Consider the following 15,839-nt stretch of genomic DNA (forward strand, 5'->3'; position numbering starts at 1 on the left):
TCAACTAATATAGCTAAAATAATTTCTATTCTTTTATTTAATATTATTTATTGCTTTTACTAAGTGGTTTTACGTTAAAAATTAAGAAAAATTTCTTTTTTTGTAGTTTATCCCATTAGAATAAAGATAAAATATATTTAGCATCACTTGGCATGATGCTACTGCTCCCGGTGGACTCATGACAATCAAAATTTTCTACTTTCAAGTAATATTCTCCGATGCATATTCCTTTCGAGGGGATATAAAACACTTATTTCCAAAGTATCGGTATTGAAATTTTTTAGCATTGGAGCAGTTTTAATAATTACCAAATATATTAATATAATATTTTATATCTATATTAGTATATTTGGTACTTTTTACATTACCTTTTAACATTTAAGCGAAATACATTTGTCAGTGGCAGCCAACTAAAGCCGATTTTTCTAAAAAAAAAAAAATAGAATTCTTATTAAAACTTGATAAGGATTTTCGAGCATGACCATTTCTCTATCTGATCTTAACAGTTAAAATATTTAACAGTAGTGGTGGAATAAAGTTTTTTTAATTCTAATTCATTAAAATATTAATAAACGATCTTTGCTACCATTGAAAAAACGGAATTGGTCCATAGAAAAATGATAAATTATATTTATTTGACTTTACGAATTTATTTATTCCTCTTTATTATTTATCAAGTGGTTAATTATTTCATTTATTGACCAGAATAATTAAGTGTAAAATCGCTTAAACAGCTATGAATTGGTGGAAAAACGAAACACTGTAAAAATATTAGCAATAAAGTAGTTTACTTTATTGAAGTTAATGAAATGCATCCTCATGTATACTTTATTTTATCAAAGATAACGGCTTTCTACCTAATTTTTTCGAATTTGACTGTCTGTCAAGTTAATAAATTTTAAAAAATTCAATTAAAAAAATTATTTATTTTTAAATTCTAGCGAGAATCTAGTGGAAAATTTTCAAGCTTGTGCTCGAAGTAGAGAAACTCCATTGTATCTGAATAAAAATAGGGATAATCAAACAACCTTAGATTTGACAACTTTTTACAGGCATCATTTCCATTTATTTTTAGATTCTGCTTTAAATTTTATGAAGGAAAATCTAAAATCGTGCATAAGTGTCGTGAGGCTACTGTTGGAACTTTTTAAGTTGCTCCTGGATAAAAAACAATAAATTTAGAGACTATTGAGAGAGTGAAACAATTTTTCCTTGAATTGAAAGTGGATACATTCCTTGCAGGCTAAATAGGAAATGAATGTATTTGCGTGATGTCTTAAAATCTGAAAACAACAAAAAATAACTTACTTCAGCAAATAAACTGCGTCGTTTGGTATTAACAGCTCCTGTAATTACTGCTAAAGATGGGAGATCTTTTAGCAAACTCAAATTTGTAAAGAACGTTATTCGTTCAACAATGAGTGACGACAGATTAAACAGTTGAATGCTTATTTTTTGTGAAAAAGATATTACAGAAAAGCTACACTCATGAATTATTTAAAAATTGGACACCTTTAAAAGCTAGATGGATGAAAGTCAAGTTCAATTTTGAGCTTAATTTATTCAGCTTATAATGATATTCATATTTACTCTTCCAAATATTTTTTGATATCACACAAATCCTGCTTTTTTATTCCAGTAAGATTAATTTATTTAGTTTCATCGAAAAAAGTGATTTAGAGCATCTCAAATTGTCTGTTTATAGTAAGTAAGTATATTTGCTCGCGTTTATTTATGATTCGGTCACATTGAAAATTTCATTTGGTAAAATGGGAATTCTCCCCCTCAAAAATATATGGTTGCCATGCCCCTGGACGGATAGTAAAGAGAGGAGAACGAAAGAACACCCATGCCTTATCCGGGATTCGAATCCAGAACCTTTCTGATTAGAGATAAGCTTCCTGACCACTATACAACTCAGTCGGCATCAATCATCTGCTGTTGTTGTTACTTATTCCACTTGGCCCAGAACAAGGCTAGACCAAGTCCAGAAGACCGTTCACCGACAGAAAATCATATACCTTCGCCGTACCCTCCAAGATAAAATTCTTCTCCAGTCCCATACAGGACAGCAAATGATCAGGTGTAGCCTGGTGCACATTACATTTTAAGCATACAGGGGAAGTCTTTTGACCCTGAACAAATGTTAGTCTGCAGGTATGACCACTGATTAGTCTTGTGATAGCTGTCTGCAGTTTCCAATCACCTTTTAGCTCCAGGACTATTTTGTTGATACCAATCATGACTAGGTGGAATCCTCCAAGTCCTGTTATTGTTAGCCTTTACTTAGATTTCATTGTATGCTAGAATCTATCTATTCAATCTACTTTAATAGATTACAAAAAATGTCATTACATATTTAAAAGGCAAATCAGAGGGGGTAAAAATTAAGCAAAGACTCACAAACCCCAAGTTGTTTTGCTTTTGGCAGCCAGTTGGTTTGTCTTCATAAAATCATCATTCAAGAGTTTTAAGTAATTGGTAAAACTCACAGAAAGGAATGAAGTTTGACATAAACATGAAATTTAAAATGATAAAAAATATGTGTCTCAGTTAATTCTTGCATCCAAGAGCACAAAAATGAATTATGTAACATGCATAAAAAAACAAAAGACTATATAATGTGTACAATATTCGGCAAAATTAAAGGAAAAGCCTTTTTGGAAAACTTCTTTATTATAAAATGTTTATACATAAAGTACAATAGCATAACAAATCAGTTGTACTTTTAAATATAAAATCATCATATAATACATGATCCGTTTGGTTGTATTTACTAATGCTGACCAGGAACAATTTTGTTTTACATTTACATTGAGAAAATATTCTTAAGATATTAAGAGTCCATTAAAATTATTTCACATGTAAGGCAACAATTGTTGTGTGCTTTCTAGACATGACATGAGAATATTTTAAACAGTTGATAAATCTAGAAATCAAAATTTCTTATTCATGATAAATTAGAAGTTTTTTTAAACAGTGTTCATAGTGTTACTTTGAAATCTGCTTACTGCTTTAACACAAAACATGTTTTTGCTTAAATTAAAGCCATAGATTAAAGCACTGTAGGTATTTAAATATGTTATTCACGATCCCTAACTGGAAAAAGAAGTATTTCAGTTAGTAATATTGAGTCTCAATAATAAGAGTGTGTATATTGGCACAGACAAATGGTCATTGTTTATGCTCAAATAATTTGAGTAAAAAAATGTTTTTAAATAGATAAGAAATCCAATTACATTATGATTATTAATAAGCAAAATTTTTCTCACATTTTGACTTAACATTTATTTCTGGGAAACAATGAGCTGTATTAAAGAAAATTAGCCATTTCAGAAAGTTATTAAAATAAAACTAATATTATGAAATAAATAATTCTAGTAACAGATTCACCTTAGCTACAATCTGCATGGATTTTTCTTTTATTCCCTAATTCTCTTGAAGTTATTGTTAGCCATAACAACACACAAATAAAAATAAGACGAGGCTGAAAACAAGACTTAAAGACTTATAACATTTCAGTCTACTGTGCAGAAAGATCTTGATACACAGATGGAGATATTTTAAACAAAATATTTTCATTAGGTACATAAAACTTTATGCTTCCTTATGCAAGATAAAAATTCAGTAAAATCTTGGCACCAATTCTGAAATTTTAGCAGTAACAAAGGAAACAATTTAATTATGATTATCATGTACTTTAGACTAAAAAAAAAGTGTGATGAACTATTCAAATTTGACAGGCCTTTCCTCTTGACCAGAAAAAAAAGCAAAAATAAATTAATAAATGAAAAGAAATTTAATAAAAAAAATATAATATATTAAAAAAATGGCAGAAATTGATACTGCAGAAGTATTGATGAAAAAACAAAACAAAAAACATTCAATGTGTTAAATAAATATTTAGATATTTGAATATCAGACAAACTAAATAAAAAATAATGAAGCACAGTGTATATTATCATGGGCCAGTAAAGCAGAGTAATGATCGACACTCCAAGAAGATTGAAAAGTGCACTTTAATATGTTTTGTGGAAGGTCTAAGAACTTGGCACTACCAATGATGAGTATGTTTTAAATCTGAAGTAAAGTTGAAAACGTTAATTTGCATATTTAACAGATTTGGAAATTTGTTAGTTCATTATGTCACAAAGATATACTTACTAATTTTGAAACTAGCACAATTTTAAAGCTAACATATTTTTAAAGCTAATAATACTGAGATTTTTTATACACACTATAACTTTTCATAAGTTATAAAATTCTATATAGTAAATCAGTTTTAAAAGTATGCAAATTGTGTCACCTCTTCACTTCAGAAAGATCGGGTCTTACAACAAAAAAATACAGTCTCAAGCTACACTTGAACAAGAAATTTTTTAAGAAACACTAGATATTTACTTAGAGATTTGGATTCAAGAAGTACGGATAACTCATTTAATTAGATAGAATATAGAAAAATTGCACACAGATACACACTACACTTTCTGACAAATAATGCAATACTTCTAGAAAAAAAAAGAAGGCTAATTATGCTATCTAAACAAAAAGGAAAGGAAGGTCATGAAACAATGAACTATTTTACTATTACACCTAAAATAGTTAAAGCAAAAAATTAATTGTATAGAACAATATCAGTGCAATAAATTTACACACAGTTTTATTTAGCTTAGGTGTTAATTATACAAACATAAAAACAAAATAAATTAGAACACAATTGAAAGCGTGCATAACTAATTAAAAAATTTATATATGAGTTATTTAGAGCATGAAAATGTAATGATATCAAGTTACTTGAAGAAAAGAACATTATACATTAAGAATTTTTTTTTGCTAATTTTTTGAGAACTGTTTTAAAGAAAATTGAGAGACTGTTTTATTACATGAATATGTAAAATACATCAAATAAATACAGAACATTGATAGCTTCAATTTTAAAAGAAAAAAATGTGACCGTGTTAACCGTTTCTGATGCATATTAATTATAATTAGCTAGAGTCCAATTAGGAAAATAAGGATCACAGAAGATAAGTATAAATTGAAATAACATGAACTAATGGCAAGAAAACCTAATTAACATAGAATATTCACCTTCTCAAATTATATGTGAATATACAATTAAAAAACACTATAAATTTAAGGCAAACTATAGAGCTAAAAAGCTAATTATTGTCTAATTAGTAAAAAAAAATTACAACTAGAATGCTTTACAAGGAGTATTAAGAGCTTTCAAAAATTATGTCGTTTTAGAAGTAAAGGATGTGAATTCTGTAAACAAATTATTCTGTTCCCCTAGCAGAAAAGTGCTTTCTTGAAGCAGATCAATTGCAGAAAGTTACCTACAAATCTTTGAATCCAAAATGATTAGCGTACTAAACATTAGGTGCCAGAGTAGGACAAATATAAAATAATGAAGTGCCGAATTCAATATTTTTCTAGTTATTATTTTGTAAAATATCACATTAAAAAAGATTAGACTATGCAATATGTAGTTAATGTCAAGTTGTCTATATGCCTCCTTGCATATTTCAGAAAAAAAAGAACATTTTAATGAATTCTTATCGATTTAAACTCAGACAAGTTATATAGAAGAAAATTTTTTTGATTCGTTTATATGCAAAATTTAGAATATTTTAATTTTGCCTTCCTTAAAAATTGGAGGACTGTGATGCTCACGATGAAATCTCATTGCCAAAGTTTATTTCAAATTAATAACAAAAACTACATTATTTTGCAACAGGAAAATAAACATTTGAGCACAATGATAGATTATATCAATTCAAAAGTCAAATACAAATTGATTAAAATATTAAGTACAATGATCACCCACTATAGTTGACATAATTACTCGATCAATGGATTACATATAACTACTCCAATAACACCGGTATAATACTTGTACATTCAATATTATAAATGAATATCAACTGTAGTTAACAAACACATAAACTAATTCTATTAACAAAAATGAAGTACAAATAATTTTAATTATACTTTTTAAAAATATATTTCAATAAATCAACAAGTTAAGAGCTAAAACATAAAAAAAATATTACTTTTTTCCATATCATTTTTCAGATATTAAAAAAGCTCTTTTGATCTAATCTTACATACTGATAACACTACTGTGATTTAAATTGAACAATGAATTGAATGATTTGTCAAAAATTTCAAACTTTAAGCAGAAATAATTTTTGAGCAGCCAGCATTCAGTTAAAAAGACTTTATGTACAAAAAAAAGTTCACACATTGTAAAATAACAGTAACCAAATAGGTAAAAAGCCAAAAAAATTAAGCAATATTAAAAGTTAAATTATAATAATAAATAATGCTGCAGTATGATTTGAGTCTTTAACTATGAACAAAAATTTTTTATGAATACACAGGTTTCCAACACTTCCAAAAATGAAATCTAGCTACAATTTATAACTAGATAAAAGTAACTTGTAAACATTCATACTACTTAGTATGGAAATCAACAAACTTTTTATGTTACCTTTTAAGACCAAGAAAATAATTAACAATTTTTATTGTTTAACTTTTTCAGCATAGGAGGAAAAATTAAGTTACACGAAATTTACTTAGGATGTAACAGCTCTTTTTATAATATGCATTAATTTATTTATGTATGATATATGGATTATTAACATACATTAATTAATTGTTAATATCTTAAAAAATGATTAAATACAATCCCCATCATTCTGGGAGTATTATTAATAAATTATTAATGTTTACATTGAGATATAAAGCATATATAAGGAAAAATATACAAGAGAAAAACAGATTTTAAATTAACATACAACACCATATTTGAATTCTATCTATACCACTAGTACCTATCCCATTCATGCTTTTATTGAATTAAAATTTTTAGTAACTGTTTTCTAATGAATAGAGTATGCAGCTTGTTAATAGGGTATATAAAGGTCAAGATAAAGTTTTACTGAACTATATATTAATATATAGCTAAGCCACATTAGCAAATAAATTTGCAGTAGATAAAAGACTTAAGTAGATTTAAAGAAAAATAAATAGTTAAGAGCATAACATAGTAACATTAAAAAAAAAAAGGCTTTCATTTTAGTATTAAGTATAATTCAAAAAAACAAACCTAACACAATATTAACATAATTTAAAACTAACATAGCATTAGTTAAAAAAAAAAGTACGTAATCAAAGAAAAAATACCAGACTCAAAATTAAACAGCTAATATTTTATCTGATCATTATGAATAACATTTTCTGTAGACGAGTTTTGTGAAAAGTACACCGAATGAAGATTTACCTAACATGTAAAAATATTGTAAGAAATTTTTATAGCAACGACTGTTTGTACCATAAAACTAATTTTAAAAGTGACTGGTATAAAATTATTTAAATAATGATATAAAAATAGATGTATTTTAAATTGGAAAGGAGAGCAGGAAAAACATTTAAAGAAAGACAGTAAATCATAAATGCAAAAAAAATTAAGCATGGACCAAATTTTGAATTAAGAAATATTTTACCAATACTTAAGCATGCTTAAATTATACACTTCCAGTGAAAATAAAAAAAATGATAAATTAAAATTATTTGTAAAAATTTTTAATAAATTTGATATAATTTCAAACATGCAATTTTTTTAAAAGGTACGAAACATTCGATTTACAGATTTTTTTCAACAAATCTTTGAAAGAAACTGATACAATAAATTTTAATTTTTTGCATTGCAATTAAAACAATATGAAGCAAAAAATGTTTGTCACTCTATTGCTTAAGTTTCGGATATCATTTTTAGAAAATTAGGTCTACCCCTGAATTTAAAAACACTGAAATAGAACAGAAAATTAAAAAAAAGTATGTTTTTATATTTAATCATTTTTTTAAAAAAGTTATACAATTGACTAATCAATACATTTTGGAAATGAAAATGATCAGATTAAGAAAAATTTATAACAGATGAAAATTGCTATTTAGCTTAGCAAGTAAATATTTGATCATTAAATAAAAAGTTCATCAGGGTGATTTCATAATATCAAGTTTGAAAATTTATTGAATACCCTACTATCAGCAAAAATAAAAGTTTGTGTATATAAATGTAACTGACATTAAACTGATTCAAAATTATTATATAACCAGTAGTCTCAGAAATTAGTGGGTTGTCTTTGAAGTTTCTGCTAATATTTGGTAGATAACATGTAAGCACAAGAATGAATGTATCACAATGATTGAAATCAGATATTTCAAACAAGGCCCATTTCTTTTCAAGCAAGATAACTGCTCCATAGATAGGTCGAAACCTGTGCAACTATGGTTTAACAAAATGGGTACTCAAAAACTGGCCTCATGAGTACCACCTTTAAGACGAATTAGAATGCCGATTACGTAGCCAATTAAATTGATCGTCCTCACTGTGAGCTATGATGGATGTCAGGAAGTTTATTCCCATGGCCACCTATCAAAACCTGGTGGAAAGTTGCCCCAGATGGGTGCAGACTGTAACTGATACAAAAAGGTGAACATCATAATATACCCCTTTGGAGTCTCTGAGTGAATCTCTGTAATACTGTGTGTTTAGATATTTTTGGTCACATAGTGCATATTGAAGTAAACTAAGAGCAATAATGTTAGACAAGCAACAAACAAGGGATGAACTGCTTATGAAAAAGGTGCTGCAGTAAAATGTGTAGGGTCAGGTATGCTTAAAGTTGTTAATTTGAAATCAAGAATACATAAGTCTGCTAACACAGAGGGAGATTGAATACTCTGACCAAGGAGAACTCAGGCTCTAAGACATATGAGCAGAAATGCTAAAAAACATCAAAATCTCTCATCCATAAACATGTTTTGAATTTTAGCTACGTAAACAATTTTGTTACAGGGTTCCCTAGAAGTTAACAGGTAAAATTAGCCTGAAACATACTTTTATTTGTGATTCATACAATAAATGCTATGAGGAGATACCATATTTCAAGCCCATATAGATAGAAGATGAACAATGGATCAATTATAAGAATGTGAGAATCTATATAAGTTACTAAAGATATATAAAACTTATACTTAAATTATACATGCTGATATTTATATTATATTATAAAAGAATAGAATTTTTTTTAAAAGAATAGAATATTATAAAAGAATAGAATTATATTATAAAAGAATTTTTGAATACCGTCAAGATTGTGTGTGGTTTGCTAATTACAAATCCATTAAATATGCACTAATTGTTTAATTGATCTTTTATGCTTATAATGCGATGATACAATTTTTATAAAGCTTTCCTATGATTAAAAAAAAAAAAATAATTGTTATCCAAAAATAACAAAAGATCAACTTTTAAACTTTAACCATGCAAATTTTAGACTGCAAAGTTTGGTAAAAGCAATGAAGCAGTATTAAAATAAATGTTTAGTGGCACAGTTACTTTTAAGGCTAGCAAAAATAATTGAGTTTCTACACATTACAAAAAAAAGAAAGAACAATTTTTAAATTTTTTTTAATAATAAACTGATCTTGCTAAAAAACTTATGGCAAAGCACTTTTAAAAACCAAAATGAAATGCAGATTTCATTCAAATGCATTATTTACAAAAGAAAAAATATTTAACTATCTTCCTGCATACAACACTAAATTTGCGAGCTAATTACTACAGAAGCGGTAAAAAACATTTAAGAAAATAGTTTTAATTATATTTATAGTGAATTTTATTCTTAATAAACATAATAAATTATATAAAAATTAAATAAATTCATTTTGTTATCTTAAAAGTTTTCTAAAGCTAAGTAACAATGCAAGGATTAGAAAACAGATGCAGTAATGATGGATGTATGACTGTATGAATTTTATATAAATGCACAACTTCACAAAGATAGCAATAACAGGCACCGTTTCCTTCTACATAATAATCTACAAAATTCTTAAAACTAAAGGCAGCTAGCTGCACATTTATCGAAAATTGTTAAATATATACACAACTACAAACCATTCTATATTTAAATATTCAAATATCTCAAAATACAACATATGTAGTACTAAAACAGATATTACTGATTGGATCACAGAATTAATTTTAAAATCAGGTAGCACATTTTACAAACAAAAGATTTTCAACAAAACTATCACATATAATACAAAACAAATATAAAACATAAATTGTGTATATATATAAGAGGAATCAGCACAAAGAAAATGCAATAAATAGAAAATTGAACATAAATAACATACACATAAAATAGGTGGGACAGCTAAACTTATGTGAAATGTTTAATGACTAGTATTTTTAAATGGTACAGTTAAGAAGTACCAAAAAAGTACAAAAGTGTACTTGCAGAGTAAAAAATAAGTAGAGCATCAACATCTTGTATAAATTTTGGGATTTTAACAATCAGCTTTTGCAGATTTTTGAGTATTTGAGCTGACTGCAAATCAAATGCATTTTACATTTAAAATAAATGGTGATTCCATGATTAACATAACATTTCAGGCTTCAGTCACGAAAATGTAAATAATTTTTTTTGACACAATGGTAATAAGGAAATAATCCTTAATTTTATGCACAAAGGTTATGAGCTAAACATAATTTAAATAATTGAAAAAAAAAAGTGTATGGAGAAAAAATATATTCATACACAGAATTGGATTAGTAATAATTTTATTTTAAAACAAATTTAAAGCTATCTATAAAATATCTAGATTTAATATGAAAATTATGTTTTGAATAATTAAAAAATATGTTTTTAATGTACATAATGTAATGAAGGAGTTATCTCTTAAATGTTAATGTAGCTAAGCACTAAAATAATTAAATTTAAGGAGATGAACAATAAAGACTTTAAATAATTATTAGACAAATATTGCATTTTCTTAAACTTATTATATGAAACATTCGAGTCTTTCGACTCTTACAATACACAAAAATGATACAACAAAAAGTTTAATAAAAAGAAATATATGATGTCTGACATTTTAGAAATATATATCCAGAAATATTTTAGTTTAATTAGTTCTTAGATTTCTTTATATGATTATTTTATAATAGTGTAGGAAAATTTTATTTGATGTTTTAAAATTGTTGAATTTGTAATATGATGAAAACCTAAAATTAAAATATCAGACTAAACATCTTTTATCTCAGTTACTTGATGTATGATGTGTGCACTGATGTGCTTTTCTTTATCATACAGTAAGCTTTCCTTTTTCCATTCAATTCAGTACATTATGTCACATATTTATCAAGATAAGACTTTTATTTGCACTTTAAGAGTAAAAAAAATTTTTTCTCCAGATTTGTGCTATATTCTTTTAATGAAATAGCATTGGAAGCAAATGTTGCAAAAACACATCGAAAAAATTGGATTAGATTTAAAGACTGTAAAACAGAAGTATGAATAAGAGTTACACAGACCATTTGGTGTAGGAAAGAAACATAACTCCAAAAGTTAAAAATGTCATATTAGGATTTTGTTTTTCATTTTGTAGGTCTTAGCATTATTATTAGGGTAAATATGTTTTTATAAACTTTGCTTAAGCTAAATAAAAGATAATCTTTTTCTCAGTTTATAATGAGCAAGTACAAATTCTAGGGATAAGTTTGGTAAAAAAACTAAGATAGCTGAAAATTGAAATACAAAAAAAAGTTATGTACAAAAGATAATTGTCAAGGTTAATAAAAAATATCAATACATGATTTTCTTTAAAAACAGTGTGAATACGAATCAAAAGCAAATCATAAAAAGATGAATATCTTTTCAGAACAGCAAAGAAGGGGAACTTTCCTTGAAAAAGCATTATTTTTCTCTTTATTTAATTGAAAAGGATCGAAATTCCGCAAAAAGCGATAAAACTACATCTTTGGAATATGGGAAATTAAATGAATATCTTAAGAAACTTCAAACGTAATTAATAATTACTGTTTCAAAACGTAGGAAAATGTAAAAAAAAAAAGCATTAAAAATTCAGAATTCATTTAATTAGTACATTCAATTATTCCACCAGAAAATACAAAATAATCTATATTCAGGACACGTTTAAAAGATATATATATATATAAATAGGGGTTGGACAAAATTATGGAAACATCTCGAAATTAACTAATCTTTTCATATTTCTCAAGAAATACTTAGAGAATTATCTGATAGCTTTAGAAGTGTTTAGGTCATGCAATTTCTTAAACCTATCAACAATGTTTAAAGCTTTCAGAGGTTTGAGGGAAGGGCAATAAATTATGAACAAAAAAGAGGGTTTTTAAATACCTTATGCTAAAATATGAGCAGTAACTGAGCAAAATTTTGTAAGACATCAACATTTTTATATAAAAAAACTATTTTTGCCTTTAGTTTTCTTACTGTAACTGCAGAAATATTAAATAAAATTAAAAAAAAATTTTAGAGTAATTTTTTAATAACAAAAATATCATTAAAAAAAGTGATAAAAATTGTGCACAATATGAGCTTCTAAAGTGATTCTTTCATACTGTGCATGCCAAGAAAATATAAATTTTATTTTTCATAAATTATATTCTGAATTCTATTAGGTAACTTGCGGAAAAAAAGAAAAGAAAAAAAAAAAAACAGATTTGACTATTCTTAAAACTTAAGAAGTTCAGTTTCTCTAGCAATTTCCCTCAGTAGTTTTTATAAATTTGAAAAGAAAGGTATGAATGGAAAGGTGTTTTCTCCAAATTTTATTTTGTACTATTGAACACGATTCAGGATAAATATCAGAATTAAATGAGACCATCTCCAATTAAAGTAAATTCCATTTCACATGTTTTCTTACCTTAAACTATTTGTTATTACATTTTGTTATATTATACAAAATAAAATTTTAGAAAAGCTATCATTTAGAGCTTCCTAAAAAAAAGTACAAAAGCTACTTAGAAAATTGCTAGAAACTTCTGAAACAATTTTTTTTCCTAATTTTAAAATATTTTTATTATTAATTAAACATTACTACAGAATTTTTTTCTTTATTTTATTGAATATTTCTATAATTATAGTAAGAAAATGTAAGGCAAAAAACAAAACAAACTAGGTTTTAATATAAATGTCTATATCTTCATAAATATTTAACCTAGGTTTTCGAAATTTTGTTAAGTTATTGCATATAATAACCATAGTAATTGATCCAAGTTACAAGCTTATTGCTATATTATTTGGCATAGGTTGTTGTAGAACATTCTTTTTTGTTCAGAATTTATTACCAATTTCTCAAACTCTTGAAAGCTTCAAACTTTATTGATATGTAAAGACATGACCTACACAAAAATAATTTACATGACCTACACACTTCTAAAGTTGTAAAGTAATTCTCTAAATATTTTTTGAGGAGTATGAAAAATGAGTTAGAAGTATATGCATACCCTCAAATCATTACAGAGTCTTGATAAACTGAGTACAAAAGAAAAAACTAAGATCCATTTTAATTTATTATTATATATCATATTTATTTCAGTTTATATATTTTAGTTTAAATTTTAACAGTAGGACAAGAAATTTTTTTGTCCGATTTATTTGCCATTTATTCCCTTGATGCAAGTTGGTCATTTCATATAAAATGACCACTTTTCTTTGAACATTATATTTTTTGCATGCATCTTAAATCATGTGACAGTACTAAATATTTCTTGTATCATATAACAGTACTGCATATAAAAGGTCATAATACAGAGAAGTAACATTCTCTCAAATATATATATGTCGCAAAAGGTTAAAAACTGAATATGAACATTGAAAGATAAGTAACCTCCCAAATTCATTTTTACTTTACTGGTTACAAGCAGAACCTGCTGAAGATAGTTAACATATGTGAATAGATTACGTATTTTAACTTAAGAAAATATTTTTCAGAAAAAGCATGATTAATTAGTGAAAACAACAAATCTACAAGGCTTGAATGCAAAATTTTGAGATTATTTTTACTTTACTGACTCCCTTTAAAATAAGGAAGATATACATTTATTTGAATAATGATAAATTATTGGTAGCAAGCTTGAGACAGCATAAATTTTATAATTTTCAAATAACTGTTAAAAAATCTTGCTCATTAGTAAGGTTCAAACATTAAAAACATCATAAATATAAGGAAATCTATTAGGAACATTAGAAGATATGACCTTTTATAGAATGAAATCAATACATTACTGGTGAAAAATAAGTTATACTTCACTAAAGTAAGCACTTTTTGATATAAATTTTTCATGATATTTAATATGAGATACTTTATTCCAGGCCACAATAAAAGCAAAGCAATGCAATGCATGGGAGACCTATAAATTATAGAAATCGATAAAAAATAGGAGTAACATTTGTACACATTTTATAGAAAGGCCTTGTTGGTTTTATCCCTGTCTTTATCTTCATCACAAAATAAATGTTAAAAAGTTACCCAAGTCATACTCACCTCAGAATATCAAGACTCTACTATAAGAAATAATTACTTCAAATAAAAAAATATTAAATTATAATAACATTCCTGAAGATTGTTTAAGAATTAACAAAAGTCTTTAGTTAATTTATAAGAATGACACTTTGGGAAAAGAAATACATCGAAAAACATTACACTCATTTAAAATCATATGGCACAGAAAATTTTATCACTAACTTTGAAAATATTTCAAAGCAATCCCAACATTTTCATTGTTAACATATTGAAGTTATTTATATGTTTGTAGCATTTTTTGAAGATAATTAACTTTTGTACAGTTTATAACTTACTACAAGTTTTATCTGCTTTAATGTGCTAGATATTAAACTACCTACTCAAAGTTTCATTAATAAATGCTATAAAGTAAATGTAATTCTCTACTTTTAAAAAATAATAATAGTATTTAAGACAAATATATAAATGATTGTGCAATTATTTGTAAACAAATGGTTTATATTAAAAAGTTTCTGACATATAATAGAATAGATATTTTATATCAATCATTAATGACTTAAGTATTTACAAAACTTTACATTAGTTTATTAATGTAATGCACATTTCTGATTTTATTGAAACAACTATAATATTTAAACAAAAACGAATGCAAGCTTTATCAAAATTTTAAATATAAGAAAAGCAAAACATTTCTCTACCACAACACCAAGCCCATTCTCTAATTTTACACAATATACCACTAAACAACCCATAATAATAAATAAATTAAGATGAATTTAATAATAAAAGCTCCTCTACTTTTCTAATAATGAAATAATTGTGCAGCTTATAAATATTTACATACTTGTTTCATGTAATGAAAAGAAGACATTTTACAAAGATTTTCTTGGTGAGCATTTTTTAAAAGAATCAGTTAAAAAAAGGTTACAAAAGTACACTTCTATGTACCATCTTTTAACTTATATAACCCTTTGCGAACATAATAAACTAGAGCTGAGAAAGGGCTGTGAAGACTTAAGCAGCCACATTCTTTATCCAGTTCCATAAAAAATTCTGTAAGAGAAAGAAAAATGTTTTTTTTTTTTAATCATAAAAATAAATGATGAATAGGAAAAAACATATTTAAAAAAAACATGTTAAACTTTTGTTTTGATGTATCAAATTAGTTATTATTCTCTAAAATAACAAATAATTAATGAATTTAAGTTTCAATACTTCTCTTTTATCTCCAATAACACTGAGCTGCTAGAAAAGAAAAGCAGAAGCCCCAACACTTTTCTGCCAATTTTAATATAAAATGATATTCTGAATAAGAATACAATTTCTGCTTTTCTCCGCCATCTTCTGGGAGCACCCCTTTACGATTAAAGGCGGCTTCATACTATATAAACATCATTATAATTTATGTTTATATTAATACATATTTGATTGTATTATACGACTCCTCTTGCTGAAATAAATTTTGCGTTACATTT

At 26.0% G+C, this 15,839-nt stretch overlaps 1 protein-coding gene across 2 annotated transcripts in view; it reads right to left on the bottom strand.

Annotated features, from left to right (window-relative positions):
- Nucleotides 1-2,657: 2,657 nt before the first annotated feature.
- LOC107437342 (putative uncharacterized protein DDB_G0282499) overlaps nucleotides 2,658-15,839 on the bottom strand; it is a 63,638-nt gene continuing 50,456 nt past the window's right edge. For both annotated transcript variants that reach the window (XM_016049308.3, XM_043040625.2), the window contains one exon: nucleotides 2,658-15,417. In XM_016049308.3, the coding sequence (XP_015904794.1) occupies nucleotides 15,305-15,417 (113 nt within the window). In that variant the 3' untranslated portion in view covers nucleotides 2,658-15,304. The remainder of the gene's footprint in view (nucleotides 15,418-15,839) is intronic.

The sequence above is a fragment of the Parasteatoda tepidariorum genome, chromosome X1 (genome assembly GCF_043381705.1).
Source record: "Parasteatoda tepidariorum isolate YZ-2023 chromosome X1, CAS_Ptep_4.0, whole genome shotgun sequence".
In the NCBI taxonomy this organism is placed as follows: Eukaryota; Metazoa; Arthropoda; class Arachnida; order Araneae; family Theridiidae; genus Parasteatoda; species Parasteatoda tepidariorum.